The 13,969-nt window shown below is 45.1% G+C and overlaps 1 protein-coding gene across 1 annotated transcript; it reads left to right on the top strand.

The window, feature by feature from the left end:
• The first annotated feature begins 283 nt into the window (after positions 1–283).
• LOC133990167 (zinc finger protein 883-like) lies at positions 284–5,504 on the top strand. Its single transcript, XM_062428338.1, has 5 exons — positions 284–339; positions 717–858; positions 1,301–1,454; positions 2,915–3,456; positions 3,772–5,504. Exons 1-5 carry the CDS (start codon positions 284–286, stop codon positions 4,561–4,563), a joined length of 1,686 nt encoding a protein of 561 aa, XP_062284322.1. The 3' UTR covers positions 4,564–5,504.
• Positions 5,505–13,969: the final 8,465 nt, after the last annotated feature.

Here is a 13,969-nt window from a genome sequence, read left to right on the forward strand (position 1 = left end):
ACACCTGAAACTCTGCAGGTGAGTTGGTTGGTTTGTTTGTTTGTGTTGTTTTTAAACATATTTTAATGATGTCGTTAATATACAACAACACAGCAGCCAGCAGGGTTTCACTTTAAAAATATAAAGCAAAGTCATAACGATGAGTTTTAGCAGCTTTCTTATTATTTGAATCACTAATAGTTTTTATAAAGCTTTGTGTTGCTACATTATGAACGTGGTGTTTTCCTACAATAATTAATAAGTTAATAATATATAGTTTTGTATGTGTTTTATTATCATTGCTATGGAAACTCTGCAGGTTAGTTTATATCATACGTCACTGCTGCATGACGTCATCAGGTGAGTTTATATCATAAAAGACTAAACTATGATTTTATTTTGTGTCATGTTTTAACTTTACTGTAACTAACGTGACGTCATCAGTCTCATAATGATCAAATCTCTTTTAACCAGTTTAACCAGTCTGTACAAAGTTAAAGCAGAAACTTTATATCTTCATTAACTAAGTTATTATATTAATAATATTGTATTATGTTATTATTATTATTATTATTGTTATTATTATTATTATTATATTATTATTGACCCAAGTCTTTCTCGCTGTTTTTAATGTTTTTAATGTTTTTAATAATTAAACTAATTTTCTTTCATGAACTTAATAAAGTTTTTTCTTTTTTGGTTTGTTTTGTTTTTTTGGGTGAACTTTGTCCCGGAAGTGAACAGCTGGACGGTCTGCAGCTGCAGCAGCTGCTCGGATCCGAACCAAACCTGAACCCGTTTGATCACCGAACCCGGTCGGACTTCCGGACGGTTACCAGCGGGATGGATCCCTGCCCGGTGTCCGCGCGCGCCTCTCCGGTAAACACACCGAGCACCGGGCTGCTAGCACGGCGAGCTAACAGCTAACTGCTAACTGCTTTCAGAACAAAGCGCGCACACATACTAAACACACGCACCAAACACACACACACACACACACACACACACACACACACACACACACACACACACACACACCAACAAACACTAAACACACACTAAAACATACACACACATACATACACCAACACACACACACCAAATACACACACCAAATACACACACCAACACACACAAATACACACACAAATACACACACCAACACACACAAATACACACACAAATACACACACCAAACACACACACACCAACACACACAGTCACTGCTCGGTTCTGCGGTCCGTCCTGCAGCAGAACTTCTCTCAGAGGTTTATTTGTTTATTTCAGGTTTTATTCTCTATAAATCTTCTTCATGTTTCAGGTTCAGGACGCTGCTGCTGAACTCGGCAGCATCCGGATCAAGATGGAACCAGACGGCGACGTGGAGATCCAGTCGTATCCGGTTCTGAAGAAACTGTCCATCAAACTGACCGACTGCAGGTCGTGGCTGGAGGGGCGGGACTTCCTGTCTCTGGGTGAGGTCTCATGAATCAGGTCGGGGGTCAGATGACGCGTTACGGGACGGACGGGTTTAAATCTACTGTTAATATGAAGGGTTAGAGTTAGGATGTAAAATGATATATATAATATATCTGCATCCAGACCTGACAGCTGGTTAAAACCACCGACTGTATATATAATGGACGTAACATCCGTGACGTCACCCATTGGTTTGTGGACTGCTGCTCGGAGGCCAATAGTATCGGATCTGAGCAGCGCCATCTTGAACATTTCAGGTGCATGCTGGGAAAAATAAAAACATGGATTTTACTTATATGGGCATCAGGAGGAGCATGAGGCGCCCTCCTGAACCTGTGAACCAATCAACCTGTCAATCACCACGTAGCCACGCCCTAATGCATACCCTGCTTTATCGTCACATATAAAATCAGGGAGGCCAAAATGTCCCAAATGAACATCATACTGCATTGAAGAAGGCTTTAAACTAGCGATTGAGACCATAAACACATTTTGAAAACGTTTACTGAGGTTAGAAATCAAGTGAGAAGTTGGTGAATTCTCCATTGACTTGTATAGAGACGGAAGTCCTTTTGACACCAAAACGGTCGCCCCCTGGTGGCCTTTTGATAGAATGCAGCTTTAAGTTACTTCCATGTTGGCCTCATTGCAGAGGACCGGAACTCCCCGCCTGGTTCAAACACTGTTTGTTCTGGTAATGTAGAATTACTGTGAACACACAGCTTGGGGGGAGGATCTTTGGTGCTTCCTCTCTCTTTATGAACGGCCTTAGTGGGGCTTCTACAACACACTGACTCTGTGAGTGAAGCTGCATATTTAGGTGAAAGCTTTGGAAACCACAGCAGCCAGCTTGTGATTAATGTGGATAAAACAAAGCAACTGGTTTTCTCTACAAACAGAATGTGATCATTAAGCTAGTTTCACTCATTGGCCAGTCTGGTACAGTTCTGGACTCTCAGATGAGCTTCTCTGTTAATACAGAAATCTCTCTCTTCTGAGGAAGCTCTGCAGCCAGAAGATCTTAGAGCTTCTCTTCAGGTCTAACCGTTCATCTCTCAGCCTGATTCATCTGAGCTGCCAATCTAACAACAAGCTCTCTGAGATAGTTCAGTAGTTGCTTCACCTCAAACCTCTTGAACCAGCTGTTCACTGAGAGGACGATCTACACAGTTACCATGGCAACCAGGAATAGTTATAAGAAGTCTTTTATTAATATTTTAAACACCTGTAAATGATCAGTACGCATACAGGAACTGTTCTATACCTCACTTATTTATGTATTTTAAGAAATGATTTTCTTAAAATACATAAATACATAAACACCATACAGTATGGTGTTTATGTCATTTCTGTTTACTGTTTGTCTGCCAAGGACAATAAAGTTTTATTCTATTGTATAAACTCCTCATTCACCCTGGACCCTGACCTCTGACCTCTGACCTCTCCGTCCTCGCAGACGATCACCCTCAGCTGTGCAGACTGAGGCAGCAGCACCCGACCAACACCGGCAGGAAGATGGTCTACTGCCCCGAGTGTAAGAAAGGTTTCTACAAGTCTTCTCACCTGGAGGCTCACCTGAGAGTCCACCAGGGCCAGAAACCCAACGAGTGCTGGCAGTGCGGTAAGATCTACCCGACCCTGCTGAGCCTCGTCATCCACCAGCAGATCCACGACCGCACCGAGCCGTACCGGTGCTCCTACTGCGACAAGACCTTCGCCCTGAAGCGGGACTGGAAGACCCACCACCGGACGCACTCGGGCACCAAACCCTTCAAGTGCTGGTTCTGTGGGGACGGGTTTGGCGGCCACGACGAGCTCACGGAGCATCTGGGGACCCACGAGGGGGAGAAGTGCTACCACTGCAAGATCTGCAACAAGATGTTCGTCTCCTACCAAGGCTTCAACTTCCACAGCCGCTCGCACAGGAACCAGAAGATGCTTCCCTGCAGCAAGTGCAAGAAGACCTTCGCCAACCCTCAGAGCCTGAAGGTCCACCAGGTTGGGAACCCCCGAAACCTGGCTCTGAATCCAGTTCCTACAGTTTAACAACCTACAGTATTTATAAGTTCTGTTATTAGGACTTTGAGTTGGTGTAACTTTAAATCAATTTTAATAATGTTCTGAATTCTTTTTATAATTAATATTTTTAAAATGCAATTCTTTAGTAATGTAAACTAGCCGACAAGAGCATTGATAAAGAACCTGATTGATAACCTTTAATAGTATTGATGAAGATTAGTGGTATTGATAAAGATTAGTAGTATTGATAAAGATTAATAGTATTAATAAAGTGATTCCTGTCTCTACCACCAGGTGACGCACTCCAACAGGAAGCCACACAAATGTCCAACCTGTGGAAAAGGCTTCAAGCTGCTGAGCGGCCTGCGCTGCCACCAGCGGACCCACGAGGACCTGAAGGCCTACCACTGCACCGAGTGCGGGAAGTGCTTCTCCAGCCTGCAGGGACTGAAGCTGCACAACCGCACGCACACCGGACTGAAGCCCTACAAGTGCACCGAGTGCGGGAAGAGGTTCACGCAGTCGCCGCACCTGAAGTCGCACATGGTGACCCACACGGGCGAGAGGCCTTTCCTCTGCACCACCTGCGGGAAGAGGTTCACCCAGTCGTCCCACCTGAGGTCCCACATCACGCTGTTCCACGTGGGCGAGAAGCCGTTCACCTGCACCGACTGCGGGAAGAGCTTCACCATTGCTCACTACCTGAAGGTGCACCGGCTGAGCCACACCAAGGAGAAGCTGTACCAGTGCTCGTACTGCGAGAAGTCCTTCTCCTACCACAACTCCTGGAGAGCGCACGAAAGGATCCACACCGGCGAGCGTCCCTTCAGCTGCCAGGACTGCGGCCAGAGCTTCATCACGTCGGGCTCGCTGCTGAGCCACCAGAGAGCCAAACATACCGGAGAGAAGAGCCACTACTGCTTCACCTGCGGGGAATTCTTCTTCACCAGCTCGCTGCTGCGGATCCACCAGCTGGACCACACCGGAGAGCGGCCGCACGTCTGCAGCTGCGGCAAGACCTTCAAAACCAAAGGAGTGCTGCGCTACCACCTGAAGAGGTTCACCGACCACCAGCCGGCCGAGTGAGGCGCCGTCTGAAACACACGGTTCTTCCTGTTGATCTCATTCCAAAGTGTTTGTGACTCTTTGCACCAGAAGCTGCTTTATGAACCCTTTGAGTTTTTGCACCGAGCTGCGACACAGGCTCGTTATTCAGAAGGTGCTGCTGGTTCAACGGCTCGTTACTCCAAAACCTCAACAATTCAAAAAGCTTGAGTTTATTTTAATATAAAAGTAAACAATGATGTTTATGAACCTCAGCAGACTTTAAGCACAGCGCTGACTCATCATAAAACATCATTATTGATTAACAAGCACATTGAAATACTAAATATTAAAGATCAGAGTGAGGAGCTCTGTGTCTGGTTTCAGAGTAACGAGTCTTTAGACCAGTTTGGATCATGTGATGTAACATGTAGACAGTTTATTCATCATTTACAGTCAAAAACAACCCCAGCAGTCATCAGCTGATTTTTCACAAAAACATTATTATTATTGTTATTATTAAAAATGTAACACTAAGAATCTACGACTCTGAAACACTCCGAGAAAAAGACCAACAGATGTTTGAACATCGTCATGACGTCAAACGAAAGAACCAATTAAAGTCACAACGACTGCATCAATGTGTGTGTGTGTGTGTGTGTGTGTGTGTGTGTTAGTATGTATGTGTGTGTGTGTGTTGCAGGTCTTGGATGTTAAAGCAATTTTTTACTTTTATGAACATGTTTTCTTTTTAATCTACGTCTTTATTTTCATGAGCTGAGAGGTCAGAGGTCATCAGTATGGGCGCCATGTGTCATATTGTGATGTCATGCTGGTTTCTGATTGGCTGGCAGGTTTCATTGATGTTAGTGTTTCAGTTACAGAGGGACGACTCCGTAATGACGTGTCAACGAGTCGATGATGTCATCCAGTGAGTCATGTGACCTGTTAAAGCTGTGTCTTCATGTTCTTCTGTTTGTCAATAAAAGCCAAAACATGTAAACAACTGGAGTCTCTTTAACGCGTTAAAACCAGGCGGGGAGTTCTGGTCCTCTGAAATGATGCCAACATGGAAGTAACTTAAAGCTGCATTCTATCAAAAGGCCACCAGGGGGCGACCGTTTTGGTGTCAAAAGGACTTCCGTCTCTATACAAGTCAATGGAGAATTCACCAACTTCTCACTTGATTTCTAACCTCAGTAAACGTTTTCAAAATGTGTTTATGGTCTCAATCGCTAGTTTAAAGCCTTCTTCAATGCAGTATGATGTTCATTTGGGACATTTTGGCCTCCCTGATTTTATATGTGACGATAAAGCAGGGTATGCATTAGGGCGTGGCTACGTGGTGATTGACAGGTTGATTGGTTCACAGGTTCAGGAGGGCGCCTCATGCTCCTCCTGATGCCCATATAAGTAGAATCCATGTTTTTATTTTTCCCAGCATGCACCTGAAATGTTCAAGATGGCGCTGCTCAGATCCGATACTATTGGCCTCCGAGCAGCAGTCCACAAACCAATGGGTGACGTCACAGATGTTACGTCCATTTCTTATATACAGTCTATGATTCAGACAGGATTATATCTGTAACTGTATCTGTGTGTATCCTCCTCAGCAGGTAAATACAGCTGGTAATGGGACAGTTTCAGCACTTGAGTGAATATATTTAAATATAAAGGCAGAACACAGAGACGGTTCAACGTGATGAGACTAACTCAAAGCTTTAAAGCATCTTCATTATTTCAATAAAACACTGAAGGTCAGAAAGCTGCAGTCATTAATATCTTTAATATTACAGACAGTATAATCTGCAGAGGAGGAAGCACTCACACTTTACTCCATTACAAGTTGAATTCCTGCATTAAAAATCCTCCTTCAGTAAAAGTATTATGAGCTTGATGTAGTTATAGTAGAAAAAAAGCTTGTTATATTATAATATATATATATATATATATATTATAATATAACATATATATATTATATTATCCAATGTGTCAAATCTGCATCTGAAAAGTAACTAAAGCTGTCAAACAAATGTAGTGGAGTAGAAAGTACAAGTACCTCAAACTGTACTACAGTAAAGTACTAGTACCTCTAACTGTACTACAGTAAAGTACTAGTACCTCTAACTGTACTACAGTAAAGTACTAGTACCTCTAACTGTACTACAGTAAAGTACAAGTACCTCAAACTGTACTACGGTAAAGTACTAGTACCTCTAACTGTACTGCAGTAAAGTACAAGTACCTCAAACTGTACTACGGTAAAGTACTAGTACCTCAAACTTTACTGCAGTAAAGTACTAGTACCTCTAACTGTACTACAGTAAAGTACAAGTACCTCAAACTGTACTACAGTAAAGTACTAGTACCTCAAACTGTACTACAGTAAAGTACAAGTGCCTCAAACTGTACTACAGTAAAGTACAAGTGCCTCAAACTGTACTTGATTAAATGTTCATACTTTCCACCTCTGAAGATGAAAATATGATTTGTAGTTTTCAGATTTCTATCAATAAATTGATCATTAAATTCTGAGCAGAAACCGGCGGTTATGCTGCCTTCACTGTAATAGGATTATACACAATTATACCCAAACTACATGTGTGCTTGTGTTTGGTTTGTGGCGTTCAAATGCGTTTGGTTCAACATAAATATAAAAGATGATGTAGTTAAATTAACAGATGCTATAAATTGTGTTGGGTTATTTTCTCATCCAAAGCAGAAGAATGAATTTACAGTTGAAACTCAAATGTCCGACTCCAAAAGAGATGGTGAAGGCAACACGCGCGCGCGACTGATCTGACCGTTAAAAGAAAAAAACAAACATCAACCGTTAGAAATGTAAATTTAATAATTTATCTGATTTATCTCAGTCTCTGCCTTACAGAAGATTATAATTGACTTATTTAGTGTCTCAGTTGTAAAGTGAAGCAGGTAAACTTACTAAACTAACGGTAAAATAACAGAAAAATAAATATAAAGTAAATATAAACTAACGGATGGAGAGCCGGGACGGTCAACTAACGGTAAACTAAATATAAACTAACGGTAAGCTAACTAAACCGAGTATAAATTAACGGTAAACTAACTAAACTAAGTATAAACTAAAGGTAAACTAAGTATAAACTAAGTATAAACTAAGTATAAACTAAACTAAGTATAAACTAAACTAAGTATAAACTAACGGTAAACTAACTAAACTTATTATAAACTAATTATAAGCTAGCAGTTAGGGATGGAGAGCCGGGACCCGAGGATGGAGTCTCTCTGCAGCTTCACGCTGCGCAGCTTCCGGCTGGAGCCGCAGACATGGCGGGAGTTCGTGTCTGAGGAGGAGAAGCTGCTCCTCTTCACCTCCTTCTTCACCTGTCCGGACTCTCTACACTTGTTCATCTACCGGGACGCAGAGGCCCAGCTGTCCGTCAGCCTCAGCTTCCCCGCAGACATCTGCTCCAAACTCATCTGCGTCTCTAAGGCGGGCCGAGAGGCCGTTACCATGGAGACCAAACCTAACTTCATCATCCAGGAGGTGCAGGGAGACGACCCGCTCAGCTTCCTGTCCGCCATCACCGAGCAGGTGAGCTTCCTGTCTGCCATCACCGAGCAGGTGAGCTGATGCTAACAGGAAAGTATCAGCTCAGCTAAGGTTAAACTAGCCTAATGTTAGCATTAAAGCTAGGTGAGCTGAGGTGCTCAGGTAAGGCAAGGCAGTTTTATTTATATAGCGCATTACATACACAATGGCAACTCAATGTGCTTTACATAAAACAAACAAATCTCACACAGTAAGAATTGGAAATAAAAAAACATAAAAACAAGCAGGTGAGTTGTGTCCCCCCCCCCTCAGGTGACCTGCCCGTTGCTTAGCAACCCAGAGAACAGCCAGGGCTGGGCGGCAGGCGTGGCGGAGGAGGCTCTGAGGTTCATGGAGAGGCAGAAGAACGAAGCTCAGGTGATGAAAGCTCAGGTAGACGGACGCACGTTTCTGCCTCAGCCTGATGCTCTGCACGACGACCATCACCAGGACAACGGTATCCAGGAAGACAGTGCAGAGCGGTAGGTCAGGTGACTGATGAAGAAGTACTGATGACATCACTGCAGTTCAGTAACAGTTTTTTCTTCTGTGGTGGGACAGGAAGTTGCTGGACGTGAAGCTCGTCCACGCCTGCGAGTCGACCGCCATCGAGTGGGCGGAGCTAGTGTCGGACTTCCTGCAGCAGGACTCCTCTCAGCCGCTATTGGACGGCCTGAAACCGCCGCCGAGCTGCGAGGTCGAGTTCTGGAGGAACCGCCTCAGGAACCTGCAGTTCATCCAGCAGCAGGTGATGATGTCATAGAGCAGGTGATGTCATCATAGAGCAGGTGTTGATGTCATCCAGCAGCAGGTGTGCTTGACAGGTCTGGGACTCACACTGAGTCAGGTGACCTTCATGATTGGTTCATCAGCACGCTGACATTTGACCAATCAGCTGACTTCCTTTTCCGTTTGTTTGCTTGATCAGCTGATGAGCAGCAGAGCTCAGCAGGTAGCCTCCATCCTGAAGACAGCTGACAGTGTTTACAGCTGCACCCTGACGGAGATCTTCACACACGTCCAACAAGGTAACAGGAACACCTGATACACCTGTTTTCGAGTTTTTTTATGTCATAGACACCTTTATTAGCAGCAGAGAGACAGGAAATCACAGGAGAGGGGGGGGGGGGGGGGGGATGATATGCAGCAAAGGTCCGCCGGCCGGGATTCGTTATAGTTGTGGTGTGGACTCCTCTCCTGCTGCCTGCTACCTGAAACACACCTGAGCTCTCTGCCACTAACTAACTAAACTAAGTATAAACTAAAGGTAAACTAACCCCCCCCCCCCCCCCCACACAGGTCTGATGGAGGCTGAAGATGTGACTCATAATCTGGAGCCTCTGCAGGAGAAGCTGGCGGAGGTGGAGCAGCTGGAGTACCAGCAGGTATCTGCACACCTACACAGAAGAAGAAGAAGAAGAAGGTTTTATATCTGATGGTCAGGACCTCGTTTGATCTGAAATCACATGTTCAGGTGACAGATGGACAGGCTGACTTTCACACTCAGGATGATCTCACAGCAGAGACTGTGTGACTGTTTTTATGATGAAGTCATGATTCACATTCTGAGTGTGAACAGCTGTTGTTTCCTCATTATTACAGTCACATTAAAGGAATTGAAGGTCTCCGTCACTACGACAGATTTCCATCAATTGGACTTTAATCCTTAAATCCTAGGAAGTGAGCACTGAAGGGTTTTATATGAAGATGTAGATGGTGAACAGTTTATGAATACAATCCCTGTGTGACATCAGCACACCAATCAGCCAATAACCAATCAAGAAGAAGAAGCATAAATGACCAATTGTTGTGATGTCATCATGTGACTGAACTCTTGTCTTTGATTGGCAGCTGAGGGACAACATGGTGGCTGTGATGGAGGAGGTGCGGCTGGTCTGGATCAGGTCTCAGTTCTACCGTAAACCCTGCAGGATCGTAGTCCTGCTGCAGGAGATCTGCAACCTGTTCATCCACCTGGTAACTGCAGCAATGCATTGTGGGAGGGTCATTGAGACTGACACATTCGTTTATTTTATTTTATTTTATGTATTTATATTACATTATACATTTTATACTATATTATATTATAATATATTTATAGTACATTTTATACTATATTATATTATATTTATAGTACATTATATATTATATTATATTTATATTATAATATATTTATAGTACATTATATTTTATATTTATATTATAATATATTGATAGTACATGTTATATTATATTTATAGTACATGTTATATTATATTGATACTCAGTGTTCAGCCAGTCAGGTAACAGACAGATGTAGTGAATGTGTTTCTGTAGAGCAGGGAGTTCCTGCGTGGGGAGGAGGTGATGCGCGGTCTGGTGGCGGATCCTGGACCAGTTCTGGATGACGTCAGACTGGTGATTGTGACCCTGCAGACCCTCAAAGAGGCCTACAGTCAGTGCAGGACTCAGCTGGACCATCACCAGGTACAGCTCCAGACTGACACCACAGGACTCGTCTGTGATGTGTTCAGGTCCAGATGTTAAACTGTGTGTGTGTGTGTGTGTGTGTGTGTGTGTGTGTGTGTATGTGTGTGTGTATGTGTGCAGGGCGGACTCTCACACAGGTGGGACTTTCCTTCACACCTGGTCTTCTTCCACCTGGACAGCTTCCTGAACCGTCTGCAGGGCATCGAGGTAAAACAGCTGAGATTCACTGAAACAGGAAGAAATCAACAGTTTTATTGGTTAACTGATTTTATTTCCTCTCCCACCTCTGATAGCAGCCGATCAATCAGTTCCAATAAGTAGTTCCAAACATATTTACAACAGGACATTTGTGTGACTGAAACAGCTGACTGTGCAGATTATGCTTCATTAAACATGAGAGAAACTGTTGGTGGTCTCTGAGAGATATGTGGACTGTCCATGTGGCTCAGGGTCCTTTGTGTTGCAGGAGGCGCACTGTGTCAGTCTGCAGCTGTATCAGCTGCATCAGACGCTTCTGTCAGGAGTCAGCGGCAGGATGTGGAGCGATGTGGTTCAGGATGTGTATCAGGATTTCCTGGGTCACGTGGCAGTTCTGTCTGACTGTAGCTGTGACGCCACCGACCCCGAAGATCAGGTGACCATTGTGACCAAGTTCATGTGTCTCTGTGTTAGTGCGTGAGCGTGTAGTGACTCCTGGTTTTCCTCTCAGAGCTTCCAGCCTCACCTGGACCAGTTCCGGGCTCAGGTGTGGGACCTGGAGCGGCGGCTGGTGTCGGTCCTCAGTAGAGCCCTTCAGGACTGCTGCGCCTCCTCGTCTGCAGCCAAGGTGCCACCTGTCCACCAGACATCAGCTCTGACTCACTAACAGCAGCTCTGACTCACTAACAGCAGCTCTGACTCTCTGACAGCAGCTCTGACTCTCTAACAGCAGCTCTGACTCACTAACAGCAGCTCTGACTCTCTGACAGCAGCTCTGACTCTCTAACAGCAGCTCTGACTCACTAACAGCAGCTCTGACTCTCTGACAGCAGCTCTGACTCTCTGACAGCAGCTCTGACTCTCTAACAGCAGCTCTGACTCACTGACAGCAGCTCTGACTCACTAACAGCAGCTCTGACTCTCTAACAGCAGCTCTGACTCACTGACAGCAGCTCTGACTCACTAACAGCAGCTCTGACTCTCTAACAGCAGCTCTGACTCACTGACAGCAGCTCTGACTCACTGACAGCAGCTCTGACTCTCTAACAGCAGCTCTGACTCTCTAACAGCAGCTCTGACTCTCTGACAGCAGCTCTGACTCTCTAACAGCAGCTCTGACTCTCTAACAGCAGCTCTGACTCTCTGACAGCAGCTCTGACTCTCTGACAGCATCTATGAACTGGATCCGCTCTGTGTTTCAGCTGCTCCAGATGTTTGGGTTCATCCTGGAACGGCCTCTGATCCAAGAGCAGCTGCGTCCTCACCTGAGCCGGCTGCTGGAGGTGGTTCTGACCGAGCTGGATCAGACCCGGCTGCTGGTTAGCAGTCAGAGAGAGAAGGCAGACACCTTCTGCAGGTTCACCCCGAGTCCTGCAGCTGTACTCTGCTGGACTCAACAGCTTCAACTGAGAGCTCAGCAAGCCCTCAAGAACTACAAGGCTGCACAACACCTGTAAGCTCAAAGACCGTAGTCAGGTGTGATGTGTTCAGGTGTGATGTGTTCAGGTGTGATGTGATGTGTTCAGGTGTGATGTGTTCAGGTGTGATAAGTTCAGGTGTGATGTGTTCAGGTGTTATGTGTTCAGGTGTGATGTGTTCAGGTGTGATATGTTCAGGTGTGATGTGTTCAGGTGTGATGTGATGTGTTCAGGTGTGATGTGTTCAGGTGTGATGTGTTCAGGTGTGATGTGTTCAGGTGTGATGTGATGTGTTCAGGTGTGATGTGTTCAGGTGTGATGTGTTCAGGTGTGATGTGTTCAGATGTGATGTGATGTGCTCAGGTGTGATGTGTTCAGGTGTGATGTGTTCAGATGTGATGTGATGTGTTCAGGTGTGATGTGTTCAGGTGTGATGTGTTCAGGTGTGATGTGATGTGCTCAGGTGTGATGTGCTCAGGTGTGATGTGATGTGTTCAGGTGTGATGTGTTCAGGTGTGATGTGATGTGTTCAGGTGTGATGTGTTCAGGTGTGATATGTTCAGGTGTGATGTGTTCAGGTGTGATGTGTTCAGGTGTGATGTGTTCAGGTGTGATATGTTCAGGTGTGATGTGATGTGTTAAGGTGTGATGTGTTCAGGTGTGATGTGATGTGTTCAGGTGTGATGTGATGTGATGTGTTCAGGTGTGATGTGATGTGTTCAGGTGTGATGTGTTCAGGTGTGATGTGATGTGTTCAGGTGTGATGTGATGTGATGTGTTCAGGTGTGATGTGATGTGTTCAGGTGTGATGTGTTCAGGTGTGATGTGATGTGTTCAGGTGTGATGTGATGTGTTCAGGTGTGATGTGATGTGTTCAGGTGTGTGGACTCTGGTGAGCTGCAGGTGGTCGTGCAGAGATTCCAGCAGATTGTGGACCTCCTGCAGGACTTCAGAGACACAGTAAGGTCAGACTGGAACGTTCAGCTGGACTCAGACTCTGACTTCATCCTGGAACAACCTCTGATCCAACATGACCAGCAAGGCATGCTGGGAGTGTCATCCAGCCAGAAGGTCAGTTTATATGAGCTCTGAGCAGAAACCAGTGTCACACCAGAGGACTCTCCCTCTGACTCTCATCGCTCCTTTTAGAAGAATAAAACAGAGGAGGAGTAACTCTGAAACACATTAAAGCAAAAATGGTGGAAACTTGAAATGAAACACAGTGAAGATGAACATTGGTTCAGTTAAAGTTTCTCTATAAACACATTTCATTGGCATCAGACACTCGAGGCTTTCCTTTTAGCTCTTTTCAGCTTCTTTATGTTCCTGGATTCGTCTCCTATTCATGTGACTTCCTGCTATCACTTCATTAATCATAATTATTGATAAGTGTGCTTCTGTGTGTCCAGCTGGAGGTGCTGCAGAGGGAGCTCAGGTACGTCAGCAGGGAGACGCACATGACGCTCCGCCCACAAGCTGCTCGACTCCTCACCTGCAGAGATGACATCACACACACCTACCTGAACCTGAGTCACATGGTGTCGAGCTACAACCAGGTACACACACACACACACACACACACACAGACACACATGGTTAGATCCGGATGAAGGTCATGTGACAGGAAGTGGTCGCCCCTCAGGTGGTGAGCGGAGTCCTGCAGGTGGAGCTTCCCCTGATCCAGGATCAGCTGCAGGACCTGGACCAGAGTCTGTTGGAGCTGCAGAGGAACACCTGGAGCTCTGAAGGTCTGAATGTCACTTGACTGGTCACATGACTGATAGCTACA

This window comes from Scomber scombrus, chromosome 11 (assembly GCF_963691925.1).
Source record: "Scomber scombrus chromosome 11, fScoSco1.1, whole genome shotgun sequence".
NCBI classification, from domain to species: Eukaryota; Metazoa; Chordata; class Actinopteri; order Scombriformes; family Scombridae; genus Scomber; species Scomber scombrus.